At 50.9% G+C, this 22,089-nt stretch overlaps 2 protein-coding genes and 1 long non-coding RNA gene across 3 annotated transcripts; 1 reads left to right on the forward strand and 2 right to left on the reverse strand.

The window, feature by feature from the left end:
• Positions 1 to 634: 634 nt before the first annotated feature.
• Positions 635 to 4,444, reverse strand: UQCC2 (ubiquinol-cytochrome c reductase complex assembly factor 2). The gene is made up of 4 exons (XM_068419076.1): positions 4,273 to 4,444; positions 1,948 to 2,022; positions 1,538 to 1,607; positions 635 to 813 (listed from the first exon to the last, which is right to left on the reverse strand). Exons 1-4 carry the CDS (start codon positions 4,408 to 4,410, stop codon positions 719 to 721), a joined length of 378 nt encoding a protein of 125 aa, XP_068275177.1. The 5' UTR covers positions 4,411 to 4,444; the 3' UTR covers positions 635 to 718.
• On the forward strand, positions 4,253 to 5,861 carry LOC137674013 (uncharacterized). Its single transcript, XR_011049791.1, has 3 exons — positions 4,253 to 4,443; positions 5,152 to 5,312; positions 5,691 to 5,861. It is a non-coding gene; the product is annotated as an uncharacterized lncRNA (long non-coding RNA).
• IP6K3 (inositol hexakisphosphate kinase 3) lies at positions 5,754 to 20,482 on the reverse strand. Its single transcript, XM_068419075.1, has 6 exons — positions 19,845 to 20,482; positions 15,936 to 16,262; positions 10,601 to 10,823; positions 9,433 to 9,605; positions 8,546 to 8,721; positions 5,754 to 7,315 (listed from the first exon to the last, which is right to left on the reverse strand). Exons 2-6 carry the CDS (start codon positions 16,132 to 16,134, stop codon positions 6,845 to 6,847), a joined length of 1,242 nt encoding a protein of 413 aa, XP_068275176.1. The 5' UTR covers positions 16,135 to 16,262; positions 19,845 to 20,482; the 3' UTR covers positions 5,754 to 6,844.
• Between the last annotated feature and the right edge of the window lie 1,607 nt (positions 20,483 to 22,089).

Consider the following 22,089-nt stretch of genomic DNA (forward strand, 5'->3'; position numbering starts at 1 on the left):
TAAAGCTTTAGAAAGGGATAAAAATAGGCCATAGCAATGGACTAAGCACACTTGAAATTTGTTTATGGCCCTATATATGAACAGATCAAAACCTCTCTTTATCCCTCAGCTATGCAGTAACCCATATGGAACCTTCTCTTCACGCTGAGGGAAATCTCTGTATAGCTAGCTGGAGCAGCAACACACTGCTGCAGCATGTGATTGAAATATCAATTAAACTCTTACACTGCTCCACTGTCACCATGGTAAACTCACCCTCAGTTCTCTCCTGCGTCTTCTCAAAAGAAAAAGAAATGTAATTATTAAAGTTATCCCTCCCTCAATTTCACTGTTACCAGTGCTAACTCACAGAAATACAAGCATACTTATGTTTTCACATCATCACTATTGTTATCTTCACAAGCAAATTTAAAGCTAACACCTACTTGCTCTGTGCATCTCCTGGTTGTTCCACTTCTTGTAATACAAAGCATCAGGTCTAACACCACAAAGTGCTTTCTTCTACACTACACTGCTCCAATATGGCTTTAGCACAGATGTGTTAAGCTATGTCCTAGATTTTCAGGAAAAAAAGAAGAGGGGAGCACTAAATATGAAAGGTGTAAGGTGTGGGTCTGAACAGAAATGCTGTTGCTAAGAGGCATAAATGGTTTTATTCATCATGGCAACATACAGTGCTTTAGGAATATATACAGTGGAGAATCGGGGAGTTAGCCTATCACTTTGAGTCCTCGTCAGGTTTCTTGGCATAAAACTTCTCTCGCAGTTTTTTCCATGTCCCTTTTTTCATGTCTTCCATCTGTTTCAAAATGTCTGGAAAAAGGAGAAAAGAGAGATGGGGAAAGAGGATGAAAAGAAGACAAGCAAAGGAATTAAAGCCCTCTTATAAAAGCTTTGCCTTACATATATTTCCCTTTTTTTGACTTTTCATCTTAATGAATTTCTATTTCAGGGCCTGAGGCAAGTTTGTTTTCCCTTCCAATCAATTGTGCGGGGAGTCCCTTATCACTAACAACTAATATTCAGTTTCCACGCTCTGCAATCTAAGTTAGGAACTGGAGCAGAACAAAATTGCACTAGCAATTGCACTACATTGCACTTAATAAATGATCTGGCTGAGAGTATTTCTGCACTGTGGTACCCTGTTTTCTCTCAAAGTCTAATACGAAAGGAGAAATACTGAAGGGAATTTGAACGTGGTGAAACAGAAGCTGAGAATTTTTAGTATGATATAGCAAACATGCATTTCTTTCACACAGCTCCTGCTATCTGATCTCAAACAGCCCTTGCAAACCCTCTGCTCTTCCTGCCCAGTGCAAAATTCAATTGACTTTTCGCCCTGATAGATTACTGAAGATCTCCTCGATTATTCCTGAACTTACTCCTCATTAAACATCCTAATATACTGGCACGGCAGTCCCATTCTGTCCTTTAGTCACAGGTGTTTAGTAGAAGTGATGCAGTGAACACCACAAAGACTAGAATGTACTTTATCTCCTGCACTGACTTATTCTCGAATCAAGCACAGTATTAGTACCTGTTGCTAGGATCATCTTGCAATCTTCCACTGTCACTCCAGTGAAAGTTGTGTCCTTCAGGCGTGGATACTTCACAAACAAGAAAGTAGGTTTGAGAAGGAGAGAGAGGGAAAAAATGTTACTTGCAGTGCATTAAAACAGGCAAAAACATCCCCACACAGCAGGGTCCGAGCTCATTTTCAGTCACGCTCTGAGAATTCTGTTCATCCCTACCAAGAACTATCATCTGCATTGTTCATACATGTCACAGAGGTCTGCAGCTTTCCCGGAGTGACCAGAGGCACCAGCTAGTGCTGCATCCACCTGAGCGCTCATTTGTCTGTTACACATTCCCAGAAAGCCTGCTGGGACGAGGCAGCCAACCGACTCACCCCCTAAAAAAGGGATAATGGCTAATGCCAAAGCTCACCTTGTTTTTGTAGTAGTTGGTGTGGATTCTGACTAAGCTCTCATACATTCGGTCACAGGTCTCGGGGTCAGCAATCTGGAAAGGGATAAAAGTATCACATAAGTCTTATTTTAAACCTCCATAGCATTTTAAACATCACTTCAAGGCTTATGAGGACAGTCAAGGAGCAGCTGAGGTGACTTCTCAGTGCAATGTAGGATGCTGGTGACCCCTACTATGCTGCTCCAGAACGCAGATCATTGTCTTTCCCCTCCACTGCTCACCAGCTTGGCCTACAAGAATAATGAGGCATGTGATTTCCAGAATGGACCTTAAACTCTGCTCAAAAAAGATTTGACAGATCAACTGTGAATACAGTTACTGAGAATACTGCTGGACAGTTTTCTTATGCTTATTGGCCACTGCTGTGAAATCTGCGAGACTTCTTGCTCAAAGGCCAGTTTTGCTGCCTGTTTTATTCTAAAGCATCAAACAGGATAACGTACCAGGATGGAAGTTAGAAAATCCCAGTGCAAGCTAAAAATAGTTTATAATTGATAAGGGAAAAACAGCATGAAAGACACTGAACAGTTTGTGAAGGGTCAATGGATTTCTGTTTTGGTCCCGTAAGTTGGAAAGATCTTGCTAATACCTTAGCAGATCCATCAGCCTTGCAGAGCCATCTATTTAGCAGCGTGGATGGCACTTCATCTTGTTTTTCTATTTTACAGTGGGGGCCAACTCACCCAGAACTCTGCATTGCTGCTCGATGACATCAAACAGAAATGATTCAAACGGATACATGAATAAGAATAGTATCAACAGAAACATGTCAGGATAAAATGACACAGCTCATCTGCCCTTGGGACGTTGGCACAGGTTCAGCACAAGGCGGGTAATGCGTCCTCTGTGCAAACTAGGAAAACTAAGGCAAGGCTCTTCTTATTCAGTAGGTAATGGCTGCTGCAGGAGAGAGGACATAGGGACAGACACACTGTCAAGAGTAAGCACCATCACACTGCAGGTGCTCTTCAGCTTAACGTGTCTTGCAGTCACATTTCAAATGACCCTGCTAATGTTTTAGTAATGACAGCAGAAATAGCTATTAAATGGGTAGCAGAAACAGTATTCCCCCCTCATAAAATCAGCAAATCTTATTCCATGTGAATAAAACAGACATTAAACTGACAAAGTATCCTTTATGGTCCTAGTTCTTTTCTCAGACGTTCCTCCTGCTGTCTACCAGAACATTTCCCTTTGCTGTATTAAGCCTTTATACATACAAATTGACATCAGTGCTGCAGGCATCAGTTTAGATTTTCAAGACGAGTGGCAGCTTTGGGATCTTGTAGCCAACTGGTGCAGCACATTCAGCTGTCCTGAGCATATGAAAAAGAAATAAGTGCTTTCTGAAATGTCTGCTGCAGCCTATTCTGGTGACCAATATAGAATTAGGTGCCTGTAATGGCCCCTTGAAGTAGAAAACGCATCTGGAACAATGTTTTTATGCTAAGAAAGGGCACATTTACATTCCACAGCAGCACCTCCAAGCCTGTAAAGGTCTGCAGCCCAAGTCAAGCACTAACTTCTCTAATTTATTTCAGGACCAAAGCCTAAACTCCAACACAATTACAACTGTAGCCAGAATCCAATTTTATAGCCGCTGCATCCTCACAGTGCCAGGCATTTCGCTGTGTCCTCCGCACTGCATCACACTATCATCCTATCATTATGGTAAGCAAACCACACTAATTAATTCGATTCCAGCACGGTGCTTACAAATTCACAATGCTTTGTATCCCACTTCCATAACCACGGGAATGGGGCTCTCCAAAGCACCTTGTATGGAATATGGCATACAAGGCAGCTTGGAGGGAGGGAGCAGGGTGCCTTCTATCACCGCAGCTTGTTCTATGCAGGGAATAAGCTATGCTGGGGCCTGTGTTTTAAAGGTCTGTCCTGGCCCCTGAGGAGACACGGGGGAGGCTCTGCGGGGCCCTGAAGAGACCCAAGGAAGGCTCGTTTCACAGCGGGGCCCTGAGGAGACCCGGGGCAGGCTCATTTCACAGCGGAGTCCCGCAGGCACAACCTCCTCCTCAACTGCAACCGTGAGAGCTCCGAGGCGGGGGGGGCGCCACGGTAAAAAAAACCCGTGTCAGCACCAAACTGAGGTTTGCGCTCAGAAACCGCCACAGCCACCTCCGAGAGATCGTTAAATCGCACCCTCGCCACCCCCGGCCCCCCCGAGCCGGAGGGATGAGGCGCCTGCGCGGCCCAGGCCCCGCCTTGACACCCCCCCAGCCCTCGCAGGCCGCCGCCGCGGTGCGCCGCCGCCGCCGCCCTCACCTGCGTGTTCTCCCCCTCGCGAAAGGCCTGCGCCACCCGCTGCCGCAGGAAGACGCCCAAGTCCCGCTGCCGCTTCGTCTCCTCCACCGGCCACTCCTCGCAGAGCTTCAGGAACCGCCGGTACCTGGTGGCCGCCATCGCTGCCGGCGGCTCCGGCCATGGAGGGGTCACGTGAGCTACGGCGGGCGAGGGGGGTCACGGGGCTGCGCATGCGCGGGGCGGGCCCCGGCGGGAGGGCGATGGCGGGGGGGCGAACGGGCGCTGCCGCTCAGCGCAGCCCGCCGGGGGGCAGCACCGAAGCGGAGGGCTGGGGGCGTCCCGGGAGGCTGCCCCGTCCGCCTCCCCCCCGTTCCTGGGGGTGCTTTCGGTGAGGGCTGGGAGAGCTGCCAGGCGAGGCCCGCAGGCCGCCCACGGGGGGGGGGTCGAGGCCTGGGGAGCTGCGCTGCTCCTCAGCGGCTCCGAGGAGCGCCCCGGAGGGCTCGCAGCCTCCCCGGAGGGCTCGCAGCCTCCCCGGTGGTGGTGAAAGGCAGCCTGGCTTTGCCCGTTCATTTGCTGCGTGGCTGCCTGCGCTGCCGAGCGCCGTGCCTTGTGCAGCTGGCAAAGGGATCTTGCTCCTGCCGTGCTGCAGATACCCGGGCCATGCAGCCAGCAGTAGCTGCCTTAACGCTTGGCATCTGGCCGTTTTAAAACCTAGAAAGCCTTGCCTCTTTTTCCCCTTTTCCACGTGGAGTACATAACACTGTATGCTGTCTCGGAGCTCCTCTTGGCAGGCAAATGGTTAAATACTTGATAATTATGTGCTGTATATAAGGGGTGACAGGGAGGGGGCAGGATGCCTTCTATCACTGTGCAAGCAACAGGTTGCTGTTTTCTTCCCAGGAGCAACGGCAGGTGAGGCATTCAGCCAAGGAGGATGTGTTGCTCTGCTGACGAGGGGGTCTGGCTGCTGGTGCCGTGCTTAGACCCTTCTTCACCCTTCCCTGCTTCCAGATGTGCACACATCCAGCCAAAAGAGGCTCAGCAGTGATGCAGATGCTGAGGTGGGTCTGTAGAAACCCCATCAGCAGAGCTGTTCCCAGCCACAATTAGCACTGATCACCTGTGCATGTGTGTGATCCAAGACAGCTGATGACTCAGTCCTTTCACTACTGAAGTGGAGTGTTTGTGGGGTTTTTTTAGTTGTCTGAGTTTGTGGGCAAGAAATACACAACACTGTGAACAATATCCAGTAAATAATGAGGTTTTTCCGAGATGGACCTTAGGCCAAGTGAAATATGCAACTGGGCCAGATGACTTAAATTTTCTGGCCATAAATTGTAGCAATTCACCAGCTGTATGCAGTAAAATACAAGTGAAGGTGTCTCTTGAGATCTGGTGTTTAAACCTGTGGAAATAACAGCTCTCTTCAAAACACACAGCCCTAAACAAAAGATAACGTAACCTAAGGATGCTGTGGAAGTGAAAAAGAGATGGACAACAGGTGAGAGTTAATTAGACAATTTTATTTATATCCCCACTCCCCAGTAACGGGGTTCTGTAGCTCTGGTCCTTGTGTAAGGACTTCTTTTTCAGGTTTCCCACGCCATGCAGGAAGGAATTGTGTTTGTTCCATAATAATAAAATCTGTCCTCAAAAGCTGTAAACATTATTGTGAGTCTTTTGTTAGTGTCTCTTCCAAACACACACACAATATTCGTATCAAAGAATTTCTAGGTGACCTTTAATGTCCAGTCCCTGACTCAGTCTCACACTTTTTTTAAACTTTTTTTTTTTTTTTAAGCAAAAATACCTCGATGTGAATGCTTTTGTGACTGGTAGCTGACAGAATCATCGCATTCCCATACTTCCAGCCCCTCCAGAGCCCCTTGCTTAGAAAGTTTCTGAAACATGCCCTGTTATAATCCTGCAGGGATATTAAACCTTCGCAAGGTCCCGGTCTTGGTCTGAGGTCCCCCTGCTTTTACACCTTCAGCAGCACAGAACCTCTGCAGCATCTTCTGTATCTGTGTTCCAACACCCGCGCCGTACAGAGAGCACCCGGCCGTCTCACGGCGCTGGGCGTGCGGAGCGTGAATGTCAGGGGGTGCGTTTTTCTGTCCCGCTTGTGTCTCTGCGTTCAGCTCGTAGCGTTGAGCGTGAAAGTACTGCCGCAATCTGTTCAGACCTGCCAGCTCATTTTAGTAGTCTCACTCAAACGCGCGATATCTCCTCAGCCCGCTTGGCTTCATGAGCGTAGAGGTGAGCAGGTCCTCTTTTATCATTAAGACTCTTTCAAGTAATGCTTGCTTTCTGCTCACAAATAAATCAAGGACAGCAGTAAAACGAGAAAGGAGAATAAATCTCCTGATTGATTGCCCAGAGAACAGATTCTTTCAGCTCTTTCCTTTTTACGCTTGAGTTCAGCAATGGCACGTAGTGGTTTTTGCGCTCTCCTAGCAAGCTGTCCATGCTCTCATTCCAAACCGTGCACGTGACACCCAGCAGCCGTGAGGGTCCCGTACAACCGACCCAATGCGGTACTTCTCAGGGCTATCGGTCACTAGGAAATCCGGGGTCTATTTCACAGAATTCGTCATTTTCCTTCTGAGATATTCTGAAGGATTTTGATGAGATTCTCCAGGCCAAAAATATAGCCGTGGTCTGGGCCGTCGTAAGTGGTGTGATTGCATTTGGAGCCTTTAAAAGTGGTGTGGGCAAAGTCTATCATGCGGACGTCAACTCGGCAGTGACTCGTGCCGTGAGACGTGGTGCAGTTTGTTCTTTGGAAGTGAAGGTGATTGTCCAAGGGTGCCATGTTCTCCTTGTGCTCCTGTCCATCGTAAATGATGAGAAGTGAGCTGGAGTAGAACCTGTAAGAGCTTTGCTTCCTAATGACAGAAAGCAGAGCTCTCAGCCGCAGGACGATGGGCTCCAGGAGGTCCGTTCGGAGGTGGTTACCGTTGCACAGGAACTGGCGCAAGGTTTGCCTGAAGCCCTCCGGCGAGAGTTTCCTGCCGTAATATTTATCTTTGCAGAGAAAATGGCCACTGTCCACTTGGTAAACCTTGAGGAAAGACAGAAGCAATCCAGACTCAGTTGTTCAGTTTTCCCAAAGCTCTAGATTTCACCCTAATCTAAAAAGTTCAGCCCTAAACTGAGGAAGGGGACACCAATTGCAGTCTAGCAATATCTAGCAGCGCTGGCAACGTGCTGCAGGCTTCTCCCTGAATCCCACCTCCTGTCTTCTGGAGATTTAAACTATTCAATTTAAACCACTAGTGCAGGTTCTTGTTTTGAACAGCTATAAATGACACCTCTGTGAAACCCAAATAGCTGTAAGTCATAGCCGTGTCACTAATGATTTACAGCGTTTTCCCTCCGGCTGTGGTTGGAGTTTGCAGCGGTACAGGAATACCCCCGCTCTGTACCTTCTCGTAATGCATAATGCGCGGGTAGCAATAATCTTGCATTCTTAAACACAGAGAGACAAGATGTAGACAGAAATTTGTATGTGAGGCTCTGCTAACACTGAGTAAGAAGCGAGGGAGTGAATTTAGAATTAGCTCACACGCCAGTTGTAATTTAAAGGATAATCTGCTGAGGATGTCAGAGACCAGAAAGGGACACAGGGTTTGACACCGTTTACGCTGCTATATATGTGCTTTAAAATCATCATGCTCGTAATTATCCTTCAGGCACAGCAGAACAACATTTTGAAACCTGCTTGAGAAGTGTGAGTGAAACAAATGCATGGTTTCGGTTTCTAGGAGGAAGGGCAGCGATTTTGAGCAAGAGGAACCATAATATTTGGGCACAAAATAACCCCCTCGCTCTTGCGGTGACAGGACGAGACAGCTCTGCGAAGGCACGAGCCGGGCAACACGATGCTCTTTTGTTGTTCTTTTTTGTGCAGCAGCCAAGGGCTGAGCAGGAGAGGGGAATCTGTGTTCATGAACAGGCAGATTCTCAGCTGGGGTAAACTGGTTCCAGCTGCTCATACTGGTGGCAGTGGTGCAGGGTGGTACTTACACAGCCGAATCTCCAGAAGTCAAAGAGGGTTTGGGGAAAGGGTTACCCAATATGTGCCCTATTCTGTACTCTTCCCTAAGCATCCTCTCCTGTTTGAGGATCACACACGCAGCCAAGTGGCCAGTTCTTACAGCCTCATTTGCTGGGAGTCGGGAATGAAACTGCTTCAATTTACACCAAGAAAGGAAAGAGCCCCTTTAGATTTCCAGCTTGGGTTCCAGCCGTGTGTCGGGCAAACACCAAAAGGTCCGAGGCTCTGTCTTACCTGCATCCCACAGATGCGAACGCCCAGGGACGCAGAGGTGCTCTGTTCACACTTCTTGATGTGCCGGGCTTTCTTCTCCTCCGAGGCGTCATCGCCGTGCTGCCGGGTTCCCATCTTTAAGTCCAGGATGCAGGGATAGTTGTATTTCGATACCACGTTTTCAAGCAAGAGAAACTCTGAACATGAGTTAAGGGAAAAACCAATACTTTTAAATTCTAATTGAAAGAGGTCTTAAATCAGAGCAACTGCTGACGCTCCCCGTAATAGCTCACAACTGCAAGGAGACTTTCTGAGCCAATTTTACCAACGTGTCATTGCTATGGGCCCCTTGCTGCCAATTTCAGTTAATTTACTGTAGTACAGTCCTACCAATTAAAGCACCAACAGCTCCATTCTCTGGTGGCACGATCGCCCTGGGCTGTCAATCTGACACCTTGCCTTGGCGCTGTGCTCAATCCAGTGGGTGGGGGGGAAGTTGTTAAACTGTATTACTCACATGACTGGTGGGTAATGAAGTGTAATAGGAAAATAAAAGGCGAGGCAGCTGCTAATTCCTATGTAGTTGTGTTTTTAAATGTATGCCAAGGGGATCCTTGACTTATGCTGAATGCTCTTTATGGGAAGTGTTTTTTTCTTTTTCTTATTTATTTTTTTTTAGAATACAATAGAATATTATAGAATAGAATATTTCAGTTGGAAGGGACCTACAATGATCATCTAGTCTAACTGAACAGTGGGAGAAGATAACAGAGCAAATATATTCTGTATATTCTATATTTTCCCAGGGAAGAGGAGGGATGCATACCCTCTGCAATAACACACACATTGATTACGAGCTGTTATTTGTAGTCAAGGCTATGCCGGAGGGGAGAGAGGAAAAAGGATACGATGAAGCTTGTTCTCATTATGCTTGGAGGACATGCGGTTCAGGTGCTGCCGGTGACAGTGCAGTCCCCAGGGGTTGTAGCTGTTTCTTTCTGGCTGGTTTCCGTTTGCATCTTCCAAAAGTGAATCTGTGCAGTACGGAAGGTCTGTCCTCAATAGCATCTTCCCCGGGCAGCTAGACAAAACACACAAAAGAACACGTTTGATTTATAAGCTCCAGAAGAGAATATTCCCTCCTCTCCTCTTTTGTAGAGCCTCAAACTTGATAAGGTAAATTTTCAGGGACTCTCAAAGGAAACATATTCATCACATCCAACCTGCGGAGATCCTTTGTTACTCCGTAAAAGTAATTTGCAGAAAGCCAGCTATTGCTGGGTGCCAATATTTTCTTTCATTATAATTTCAAAGTGTGCTTGGCTCCTGTGAAAAGCGCCATTCATAGCACCAGTGACCAGGAATCTCTATTTATCTACCTAACGGGCACAACACAGGCAAATTGTCCAACAATAGGAATGATTCTCAATTTAGAGGGGCCGGCTTCAGGGAGAGAGCGATGAGGAGACTTGTTCTCCTTGGAGGGTCATGCCTTGGTCTCGCTCATCCAAAAACCATAACTCCCATCACGCCGAGGGCAGCGGTTTCACGGTAGCAATATTGCACCCTTCAGTCAGAGCTGACCTAGGTCCTTTCTGAACCAGTTTGAGATGAAAGATGTCTTGCAGAAAGCTTCTGGCAGCCCTGAGGTCACGGTGTGCTTGCAAGCACCTCAATGCCTGTCAGAGACAGCTCTCCCCAGGGATGAGGACGGGATCGAACCACCTCGAGGCGTTACGTGCTGTGTGCATGGTGGCTGTTCTCATGGGGCCTCTCCTCCTTTTGGAGCACGCTGCGCTCCGAGGAAACAGGTTTAAAGCAGAGTTTGAGGCACATATTTGAGCAACAGCATCTCAGCGACAGCCAAATCTGCCCTGCTCCATCCACAAGCTGTGGAAGAGATGAACCGTGAAGCCACCAAGCTGGACTTTGCTTTGCTTCACCTCGGTTGGGCACGGCTTTTGCTCAGTTTGCCTTAAACCAGGAGTTGTGCCACCAAAGCCATCCTGGTTAGACCTGATCCAAAGCAGCAGGTGAGGACCAGGAGGAGGTTTGCAGGGAGCAGCAGACCCTCACCTGTCTTTGAAGGTCTTGGTGAGCTGTGTGTGACTCCACTTGACAAGCGTGTGCTCGGTGCTGGTGCCGGTGCTGGCAGCCCACGTGCACTTGTGCCATATTGTCACCGAGGAGCTGCTGATGGTGTTATCCAGCCGGGTGCAGCTCTCCGGCTGCAGGCTGGGGCTGGCGATCAGGGTCAGGTTGCCGAGGCTGTCCTTTTTGAGGTGCACAGAAACGATGCCTGGACAAAAAAAGGGGAAAAACCAAACCAGAATGAGATTAACCCATGAGTTACCATCCAGGCTTGGCCATCATCTGCACCAGCCCAAGGTGGTCCAGCCTTCCCGAGAGGGCTGGCGCTGAGCAGGACAGCTGCCTCCCACACTGACTCCGCTCTGATTTGGGGCCCAGTATACACCATTAGTCTGAGACTCTGGAATACAGCCACAGGCTTTTCTAATGATCCCTCCTCTCATGGCTCAGCTCGAAACCTGCCTCCTCTGAACATCGTGTTCCTTTGTCCTCTGTCCCTCCAGGCTCTGCTGTGCCGCAAGTGACCCAGCAAAGACCCCTGTGTTGGACCCGGAGCTCCTGGATTATTTATGAGGAGGGATTTAGGTCTCACTTTTTAAGAGGAGACAAGGTTGGAAATGCTTTCCATTGGCAGGAAGCGAAGGGAGGGTTGGGGACCAGGAATTTTCCAGAGACAACCAGCATGCCAACTGCTTCCTTTAACTGGAGAGCCCCCGGGAGCAAGGGCAGAGGCATGAGCACAGGCTGGCAGCGCTGCCTGCATACGTGATGCCTGTACATTGTCATGGTCGTGTCCTTCCCCAGGCACCAAGGACCAGCACCCAAATGGTTGACAGGGAGGACTGAACCCTTATATGTCCGGTATTCACACAAGGAGGAACATGACCATGATGACCGGGGATTATTACTTTCCAACTTAAGTGCTTAAAACACCATTGTGTATTTTAGCACCGCGATTTTCCCCTGACTCTAACAGGAATCTCAGGGCTCAAATGCCATTCAGCCCATCACATATTTAGCCCAGCCTCAGCCCATTCCTGGCATGGGGACGGCTGCCTCCGCATCTCAAATGACAGAGCAGGAATGGCCATGGCTCGCGTACCAGACGGCTCTGACCTTTCTGGGAAAGGCTGATAACTGCAGTCCTGCTCCTGCTGCCCTCTGCCAGGGCTGTCTGAGCCTCTCGAGGCAGCAGAGGCATTTTTAGAGTGTCGCCCGTTGGGTCTCAGAGGGGATGCCAGCCGCATGAGCCGCCCGGGGTGATACCCTGCTGCTTTCACGTCTAGCTGCTGTAAGGCAGAGCCAAGAGAGGACGGTTGGGGCTGTTGGACCAGCAAAACTCATCACTGGAAAGAGCTCCCATTAGCAACACGTGGAGCTGGGTTTTATCCAACTGTAACCGCAGGGCATCCTCACTTGGTCTGTGGGGCGCTGCGGGGAGATGTGTTTCGGCAGCTTGACAAACAAGGGAGCTCTGTTCTCCCAAGCAAATTTGCCAAAGCAAATAAAGATCCAAACTCCCTTCTCTCCATTTAAAGGGAGATTACGGTACGTAAACACAGACATGAGGGTTTGCCCTCTCTGTGTGTGCGCAGAGCCCTGCCTGGTGGGTTTCGCTGACTGAGGGAGGTTTTCACCGCCTGGATCGCAGCAGCCCCGTGTGTCTGCAGCCCCCGACCACCTCCGTTAGCCTTGGGGTGCCCATTCCTCCCCCCATAACCCTGCAGCTCCGGCTGTATTTGGATGCGCTTCCCTCCATACAGCCCCTCTGCTCAGGTACCACAACCATTTCTGTTCCCTTTTGCTGTAAAATCAGCATTAATCCAAACAGCGAGCCATGGCAGGCGCCGTTAAATCAGCTAATTTTGCACTGAAATGGGGGGAGGAATACACACAAGGGAGCTGGGGGGTGGGCTGGAAACCTTAATTAGGGGGTAAGTAATATTTTTAGCTATCTCAGTCCCCTGCTCATGGTGATGGTGAGCACAGGGAGCTCTGTCCTCCTCAGGCTCCCACCTGATCTTTCGCTGAGTCCCATTCGTAAAAAAATCCGTATTACAGATCCCTGAGAGCAAGCGAAATTCCTATCAGCTCGGCTGCCTGCTTTGAATTTTCAGGGGAGGTAGGCAGGAAAAAAAAAACCAGCATATCTTTTGCTTAAATTAAAGCCCTTTTATTTTTAAAAAGTCACTGCGAGGTGAATGGAGTCCTCAATTCCAAATCCAGCTCAGCTACGGAGCTATAGCAGCCTGTAACCTTAAAACCTGTCCCAGTTACGCATGTGCAAGCCAGTGGAGCTGTGCTGATTTACATAGTGCTGACAATCTGCCCCTAAAAATGTTATATATAGCATGAAACTAAGAGTTCTTAAGTATCTTACATTAATATGAAAATTAATGGGGAGATTTTCAAAGGCAAGACTGAGCTGTTAAATTGCAAGGGAATGTGATCCTCTCCCTCCTTCCAGCTGAAAACTCTGCCTGCATCAACCTACGTCTCAGCTTGAGAAACACCTTTGTTTCCTGCTGTGCTTCCGTATGGGTTTTGCATATGTCCTGCAAGTGACCTACGTGTGTGAAACAAACGTACAGCTACCGACCTTCTCTTTTATTGCAATAAGAAAACATCTATCTGGGAGCAACGGCATGTTTAGGTACTTGCCTCTTCTCCCAGGCAACTAGCGACAGGACAAGAGGACACAGCCTCAAGCTTCTCCAGGGGAGGTTCAGGTTGGGCATTAGGAAGCATTTCTTCTCAGCAAGGGTCATTAGCCATTGGAAGGGGCTGCCCAGGGAGGTGGTGGAGTCACCATCTCTGGAGGGGTTTAAGACAAGACTGGACATGGCACTTAGTGCCCTGGTCTAGTTGCCATGGTGGTGTCAGGGCAACGGTTGGACTCGATGAGCCCAGAGGGCGCTTCCAACCTGGTTGATTCTGTGATTCTGTCTTTGCTGGCCTTTTAGTGACACCAAAACCACAATCCCCCTCCTGCCCCAAGCCGGTGAGGCGCCAGCGGGTATTTACGGGTGCTGTCACCACGCTAGTGGCATCCCAGTGATGCTCAGGAGCGTTTTGCTATGTAGCTTTACCCTCAGGGATTTATTTTTAAATTTCCAAGTGCATTTATTTACTGTCGCATGCAATAGGAATCTGAGCAGAACCGGGCTTGAAATCAAGCCCAGCATCACCTCGCAAGGTCAGCTCAGGGCAGGCAGAGGTTTGCAAGGGGTTGGTGGGGGGAAAGCCGGTCCCAAGGTCACCAAGCTGCCTGAGATGGTTAAGCATTTTTTAAGCAGACAACTCGGCGTTCAATTTGAATGATGACATTTGATCAACATTGGACATAATGTCACCATTACATAATGGTCCCTGAGCCATCCATGCCCCGCAGCCTAAGAATAGAGATGAGGAACATGGACACGTGTGAACCTGAAGACCTCAGGATTATTCCCCCTGATGCTCATCCCCTCCATCACCCTCGTGGGCAATTGTTCCACCTCTAATTTCCCTGGCATTCAGGGCTGGGACAGTGAGAAGGAGAAAAAAAAATGTGTGTGCCCAATGCCAAATTGGAGAAGAATTGCTATTTAATTACCCCTCGTCGCAAAACTCACTGGGACTTGCAATAGAAGAAAAAAAAGGTGTTAATAACTGGGCCACCCCTGAACCGATAAGCTGGGACTGCTTAACATCTTTATTAGAGAGATATAGCAAGGCCCAGCTCTCCAGCACCAAACCCTGGCCCCTGCTAAAGAAAATTGCTTAGAGGAAGACGTGTTTTCTTTCTTAAGTATCTTTTTAATGTTGTCCCATAAATCTGCAAAGGCCCCTGACTTTCTGGGAAAGGGAGAGATTGGATTGGAAGCGCATCGAAACCACGGCTGACGCTTGGAGCTCTTTTCTGTACCGCTGAAGGACCAAAAGATATTTTAAGTTTTTTTACGTGACAGCTGAGCTTCTCGCCTCTCGCAAAAACCCAGGGTCAGGAGCTTTATGAGCAGCACAAGTCTGGCAGTAAAAGCAGAAATAGTGAGGGAATAAGAAAGGGAGGGATGGAGGATAGGTTTAAAAAAATGCTGGACCCCTGCAGACACCAAGAGCTGATTTTCAATGTTTAAGCTGAGAAATTCACTGGGAAAGTGGTTCAGGGCAAGGAGAGTCAGGGCCAGGGAAACTGCAGGGGGGACGGGGCAGTGATGGGGGCACGGAGCAGAGGGGCAGCGGGAGGCTCTTCCCTGTGCAGGCAGGTCTTGCTTGTGGCAGGACACGTGCCTGGATGTGATTTTTAAGAAGTTAAGTTGTCTGTGCCTCTGATTTTCCAGGGCCCAGAGCACTGGGGGGGAGCAGGGCTTGGCTCAGGTGCAGCACCCAGCAAAAGCGATGCCTGATACATCCCTGGGCTGGTTCTTCAGGCTCGGTATTTCACGCTGGCCCCAAGGACCATCCCTCCCCCAGCCTGTGCTGATGCTAACCCTGACCCTTTCCTTGCCCTCAACAGCTTCTCCTCCTCCAACACAAACCTTCACCTCCTCTAAAACCAAGGCCTGGAGCAATGGGGCCGTGCACGTGGGGCGAAAGCACCCTGAGCTCTGCTCCTGGTACAGAAAACCTGCCTTATCAGGGGATGCTGATCCAAAGCTCCACTGAATAAAACGCATCATGTGTCAGATCTTGAGTCTGCTGACTTGAACAAGACTCTCCTGCTTTCCTGCACCTATTCAGTGCTGCCATTCACATGCCATCAGACCAGCTTATCTGGGGCCACAGCCTGCAAAATCCCCAAAGCAAACACTGTTGGGAAACCCCGTCCCATTCCTGCCCCTTGCTCTGTTTTTTCTGTGTTCACCCCCCCTGTCCCGCTCCCCGGGCTCTTGGCTCCCGGGAGGGGATCGTGTTCATGCTCTCAGCCTCCCTCTTCTCATGCCTTTCCCCCACCAATTTCAGCCCTATTTGACATAACAGCAGTCCCCTGTGTCACCAAGGCTGACCATGGCAGTGAGGGGATGGGCAGAGGGGACATCTCCTGGTGCCATCAGCCAGCGCTCAACCTGTATTAGACATCAGAGACTCCCCCCAGCCACAGAGACCCAGGAAACCCTCCCAGGCCCACAGCCCTGCTCCTGGGCACACACTCACAGGGAAGCATCCTTGCTCGGCAAAACCTGCACAAGCGACGGGGCTCCAGGACTCAGACCCAGCCCCACCGAGCCAGCCGGTACCTCCCGCGCAGCCACTCGCCCCACCAGCCCTTATCCCACTCTCAGGACTAATCCTGGTGACAACACCAACCCTTAGCTCCTTCCCCAGCATCTCTCCTTACCTTTGTACTGGGGCGTGAACTGCCTCATGGCCAAGGGCAGCGACTCGTAGAAGCTCAGCTCCTGCGAGACCAGGGGCTTGCAGACCGTGTGCTCGTCGTACTTCATCATGCTCATGTGGCCGCCCACCTGATGGACGAAGGGCTCCAGGAGGACGGCGGGCCTGCTCTCACCGGGGTCCCGGGGGCTCTGCCCCACCATGGTGCTGGGCGAAAGGCGGAGGGGGAACTTACTCCCCTTTAGCAGCAGCGAAGGGGGCTCGGAAGCAGGATTTAGGACAACCTGTGCTGGGCCAGTTAACGCCCACGCTGGGATTTCACCGGCGGTGTCTGCAAAACAGAGGGGATGAGCATGAGAAAAAGGGACAGGCCACCACAAAGCCACCATCTGTGAGCACAGCCTGGCCCCGCACCGGGCAGCCAGGTGGGATGGGATCGTTAGGTGCCCAGGGACTGGCAGGGAGCCCCAGACTGAAATGCAGAGTCCAGAAAAGACCCCATTTAAATATCTTGGGGGAAAAAGAAACAGAGGGGAATGATCACGAAGAGCTATCGAGTTAATGCCGTGGCCTTGTCCAAGCAGCTGGATCAGGGCATTCCTCGGACCGGTAACGCCGGGTTATTAATACGCTGCATTAATGACACCCCTTGCTGTCAAACAGCCCCAGTTTGCCTTACGAGACAGTGTTAATGATGGTCTTAGTCTTTCCCAAGCTGGGACACTCCTTGCAAAGGAGGTTTATTAATAAAGCCTCTGCAGGCTCACGTCCCCAGGCAGTCCCTTGCCTCTTCACACTGCTGGTGAGGTTAGCAACATCTTCTGCACCTTCTAAAGAAACCTCAGTTTGGGACATTCCTCGTCATCTAACACCAGAGCATTGGTAGGAGCATTTCCTCCACCGTGCTAACACGTGGCAGGAGAACCAAGACGGTTCGCACCCAAGCGCTGGCTCCCCCGAGCTCCCCAGCCCAGCTACAGCCCAAGGGAGCACTCCCCAACAGCTCCGTTCCTGATTTTAGCCCCTGAGAGAAATTCCTCCTTGCTCTTGACAGCAACAAGCCCTGGCTCTGAAAAGGAAAGGCAGGAAAAGCACAGGCATGGACCTCATCTGTGCTGTGCTGCCTTGGTTTCTCTTGCAAGCACCCAGCAACACCCACCCCTGCACTTTATTCCTTGCGAGAAGCCCGTGGATGAATCTTACTCTGGTGGGCATCAGGCAGGGGAATCCATCCCATAGCCTCTGAGGAAGACAAAAAGGCAGCTGAGCTAATATTTACACTGGAGGAGCAGTCTGGCTTCATACCATCGAGGCAGTAAAATCAGAAGACACACCAGACCCCAAACTAAAAGGGACGGGAAAAAAAAAATCATCTTTTTGAGGACTGGCCCGTGTTCCTGCAGCTCTCAAAAGGGTGTGCAGAGCCCTGGTTTGCCTGCCCCTGTTAGCACGGGTGACTTTCTCCTTGTTCTTGCAGCTTCAGCCTAGCTTGGAGACTTTTGCATCCTGTTTTTCTAGAAGAAACCCAATGCAATAGATAATAACAACTTTGGAAGATGCATTTCTCTCTAGCAAAGCCTCCGGGATGTGCTGCTGGGTGAGCGACACCACCTCTGCCAACCCCAAGCCTTGCTGAGACCAGCACAGCACCATCACCCCCTCCTTAATCAGGAGACACCCAACAGCAGAGGGGTGGTGGTACCTCCCTGCTCACACCAGGAATAAACCTGGAGCTTCCCAGCACGGGCAGCTGGCTGCCAGGCTGCTCCTGGGGCCACGCGAGGAGGGCAGGCTCAGCCTTTCCAAGCTCAGCCTTTCCACTGGTGCCAGCACTTACAGCCCAACCTGTGAGCTTCAACCACTGAAACGCAGCATATTCCTCATCCTGCAGCAAGGAGCCAATGCTCTGCTGCTGAAATTTCCCCTTCACGCTTCTCCTGCTGCAATTAAACCACGGAGCAAACGAGCACTCGGCGCAGGTGCCTGTTTTATTTTTCGCCTGGAGGAGTGGGATGAAGTGGGTTGAAGGCAGACAAGGGGGAGAAGAAACCCTCCTGCCTCCCAAACCCACGGAGCAGCTCCTTTACCTTTCCCCCGAGGTGTTTTTATTTTTCCTCCCCCATTTTTCTATTCTTTCCTCACCCCACACTTTGGAGTTGGAATTTCTACACTACAATTACCCGCCTGTACCAGCGGGGAGGGAACAAAGCCAGGCCACTTAGATGAGTGCTTTTCAAGCAGGGAAGAAAGCAGCTCTTCAGAGCTTTTCTGGAAGTTAATAAAAGCATTTAGCACTTTGTTAAGTTGTGGCAACTTTTTTAAGAGGATTTCTCCCTTGAAAGCTGGAGGTTTGTGGTGGGTTGGGTAGGTTTTTTTTTCCCCTCTTCCCCTAAAAAAAAAGAAAAGCAAAAAGCAAACGGATTTGTCATAACACCTCTTAGGAGTGCAACATGACTTCAACCCGGTATTTATTGCTTCAGAGGCAGTTCAAGGCTGAAACTCAGCTGATATAACACACAATTCTGGCAACCTTGGCATTGTGAAGAGTTGGGGGGGAAAAAAACCCACAATTTGATAAGGCTTTTATTATTTTCTCTTAAGCAAAACTCAGAGCAAGATTTGCAGTAAGAGAAAGGGGCTCTTTTCATTTCATTTTTGTTTGTCCATTCAGAGCAGATAAATGTTACTGCAAACACTCCCTGAGCTGCTCTGAGCTCCTCTGAAACAAGACACTCTTGAAATAAATCGCTTCTGCCGGCTCAGGTTATCGTGAATGCCAAAAGATATTTACGTCACTAAAAATACATGGAATTACAGATACATCTGTGTCCTCAAAAACAAAACTAGGAACCTTGAATATTTTTCCTCTAGCTAAATAAAAGAAAAAGAAATGTGTCCCAGGCACTGCAGATGAAGATGAGTCAGAAGATATTGGAGCAGGAAAATACATCTCTGTATAGAGAAATCCCTCGGCAGTGAAAAAAATAAACAAACGAGATACTTTAAAGCATCCGCAAACACCCATCTCCCGGTGACTGTCCGAACACACCAGCTGCCCTCCCAGGGCATCGCTGCCCTGACCCAGACCTGCGTTTCACAGAATCACAGAATCAATGAGGTTGGAAGAGCCCTCTGGGCTCATTGAGTCCAACCATTGCCCTGACACCACCACATCAACTAGACCAGGGCACTAAGTGCCATGTCCAGGCTTTTCTTAAACCCCTCCAGAGATGGTGACTCCACCACCTCCCTGGGCAGCCCCTTCCAATGGCTAATGACCCTTGCTGAGAAGAAATTCTTCCTAATGTCCAACCTGACCCTCCCCTAGCGAACCTTGAGGCTGTGTCCTCTTGCCCTATCGCTAGTTGCCTGGAAGTGATGGGGAGGGATGGGAGTCGCGTTATGTGGGGCTGGAGGGCTGCTGGCAGCCCCCTGCCCACCCCTGGGGTGTTGGGAGACAGTGCGGGGCAGCAGCAGGGCTGGCGAGGGCTGGGCGTCCCAGCGGGACATGGCAACGTGCCTTGGGACCGCGGTAGCGAGCTTGGGGCTGCCAGCAACACCGCAGGATGGGGGGACATGGTGCCACCGCGTCCCACGGGAAAGGACACCTCACCCCACTGCCCAGTTTCTGCCTTTCACACCACCAAACACCACCTGCCCTTTCGCCGAGCATCCCCGCGCTTTCCAGCGATACCACGAGCACGACGGAGAACCGAGAGCTGCCAGGCTGGGTTTTGCAGACCCCGGGTTGCTCCAGAGGCTCACACCAGCCCCCTGGGTGCCAGCTGTCCCCCTCACCCCCGTCCCTTCCTACAAGCCACAGCTGCGCTCCGAGCCTTCCTAATAACATCCCACCCACACTCCAAAATCAAGTGCTTTTTCATCCTGCCCTGGAAGCCGCCCTGGAGCTCACCTGCTGGGTGTCCGTGCCGGTCCGGGCTCAGGGTGCTGCCGGGGCTCGGGGTGCTGCCAGCACTGGGTTCCTCGCTGCTTCTCCGCGTGGCTCAAGTAGAAGTGAGGGAGCGGGGGGAGCCCGCAGACGTTTGGGTCGTCACCTGACTGCCGCCGGTGCTGGCAGGCGCCTGGTATGTCCAGCTGACAGCTGGGCTTTAAGGGGGGAGAAGCACCCTTGGGTGTTAAACAAAGCCACGTGTGCGAGAGGGTTAAGGATGGAGGGAGAAGAGGTCGGCTGCGTGTGAGGCTCTCCAGAAAGCGTGACCACAGTGCCGGCTCCCTTATGCAATAGTCTGTCCAGGAAAACAACTGTTGCGTGTTTCCCATCTGTTTTCCACCTGCAAAAGCCCCTCTGGCTCAGCCCCACGGGTGTTTGTCACAGAGGGCACGGGGCTTGCAGTGGGAGCAGGATGGACACTGGTTTCCTGAGCTCCCAGCAAAAAAACCCACCAGCTCTTCGCTCCCTGCGTGGGGGAAGGTGCTGGGGTGCTGCAGGGGCAGAGGGGCTGCGATGGCTGGAGGGAGGTGGCGAGAGGAGCCGGGATGCTGCGGGACAAACCGAACCCCTGAGCTAAAGGGGCTTGGCAAAGGAAAGCTGTTTGTGCCAAAGGGAGACGAGGCACCGGGTGAGAGCGGGGCTTGGCTGAGGCTACGCAGCAGGGGAGCGGATCAGGGAGCGGAGCCTGCGGATGCCCAGCCCCAGCCCTGCCAACAGCCTCATGCAGGGAAAAAACGACACGCCGTCACTTTGGGACTGGTGGGGGAATGGAAAAGTCCCAGGGAGGTTCCTGCCAGGGCCACATTGTTTCCTCCAGCGAGTCAAGGGCAGTGGGTGCCCCTCCAGACCCTCTCCACCCGCTGCTGGGCATCCTCTCCAGCGTGTGCCAAGGGCAGGCGTGCTCTGGCCATGCCACGCTTGCCCATGCCAGCCCCACACATCCCAAAAGACAGGACCCACATAGTATTTAGGGGATCCAGGCACCCCCCAGGACAAGGAGGGGGTGGTGCCCACTGTCATCCCCCCACCCCGGGGGACCCAGACCAGTCCCCAGCGATAACTTGAAGGACATCAGCACAGCAGCACCCCCGACTGTGGGTGAGGAAGGCGCTGTGAGGACTTTGCAGCGAAACTGCAGGAGGTTGGGAAGAAAATCTTGCTGTAGAGATAACGATTGATGGATGTGGTAATTCTCGCTAACTGGAGGGGAGAAAACAGGCTCACGAAGACCAGAGAGATCGAACTGATGGTCAGGGGCAGAGGCCAAGATTAAAGACAAGGATGAAACAAAGCCCCTGATTCCCAAGCCCTGACTCCACTCTGCTTTATGCTGGTATTTTAGTTCAGGAAAGTGCCTTTTTCTTTTTTAAAGCTTGGTTTCTGAAGAAAAAAAGCTGACGTGGTCACTCGGCAAGACCAGCCGTGGTGCATCCCCTGCCAACAACTTCTGAACCCATCGGCCAATCTCAGCAAAATGCAACAGCAGTATCAAAACCTCAGGGTGTAAATCCCCCCACGGTCCCTCGCTGCCCTCCAGCGATGGGGTGAAACATCCCCCAGCCACGATTCAGCTCTGCTCAGCATCACCTGCACCTCGACAGCCCTGGAGCAGCCGGCTGGCTCTCCTGGGTGTCTGGAAAGGGCTCAGCATCACAGGACAGGTTGCCCGTGGGCCACGGCTCAGCATCACCAACCATCCCAGCAGCAGGAACATGCTGGTTCCCAGCATCTGCTTCTCCCTTCTCCTGTTGCCTGAGTCAGGCTGGTCTTGGCATTTCCTCCTCCTTTTCCAGGACACTCGGGGTAGGGCAGGTCTCCAAGCCAGGAGAGCCACGAGGCTGGCACAGGCAAGCAGCAGGTCCTGACATCCCTTATTCTGTCCTTCACGTGCTATAGCACATTGCTCCAAAGCCCCTGGAAAGAGAAGCCATGCCAAACATTTAAATCTGATCATCATTATTGAGCTGGGGGGTCCCTTGGGTTCAGGGAGAAGCAGGACCGAGCACCCAGGTTTGCCCTGTGGCCCCCTGGGTGCCCCTGTAGCACGTCACCAGCGCACACCTTCCTGCTCTGCACAGCCCGTCCTGCTCGATAGCGTATGTATTTTTAATGCATGTGTTAATTGAAGCAATCTCATTTTTATGTCGGGCATATTGCCGGGCCAGGAGATGTGTCCTTTGCAGTTATCGCTCCATTAAAACCAGCG

The sequence above is a fragment of the Nyctibius grandis genome, chromosome 27 (assembly GCF_013368605.1).
Source record: "Nyctibius grandis isolate bNycGra1 chromosome 27, bNycGra1.pri, whole genome shotgun sequence".
Lineage (NCBI taxonomy): Eukaryota > Metazoa > Chordata > Aves > Nyctibiiformes > Nyctibiidae > Nyctibius > Nyctibius grandis.

Coding starts and splice junctions, on each gene's coding strand:
- IP6K3 (XM_068419075.1), bottom strand. CDS start 16,134: ATGGTGGGGCAGAGCCCCCGGGACCCCGGTGAGAGCAGGCCCGCCGTC. Junction 10,824..15,935: donor GTTCACGCCCCAGTACAAAG/GTAAGGAGAGAT, acceptor TTTTTTGTCCAG/GCATCGTTTCTGTGCACCTC. Junction 9,606..10,600: donor ACCAAGACCTTCAAAGACAG/GTGAGGGTCTGC, acceptor TGTTTTGTCTAG/CTGCCCGGGGAAGATGCTAT.
- UQCC2 (XM_068419076.1), bottom strand. CDS start 4,410: ATGGCGGCCACCAGGTACCGGCGGTTCCTGAAGCTCTGCGAGGAGTGG. Junction 1,608..1,947: donor CCAACTACTACAAAAACAAG/GTGAGCTTTGGC, acceptor TTGTTTGTGAAG/TATCCACGCCTGAAGGACAC. Junction 814..1,537: donor CAAGATGATCCTAGCAACAG/GTACTAATACTG, acceptor TCCTTTTTCCAG/ACATTTTGAAACAGATGGAA.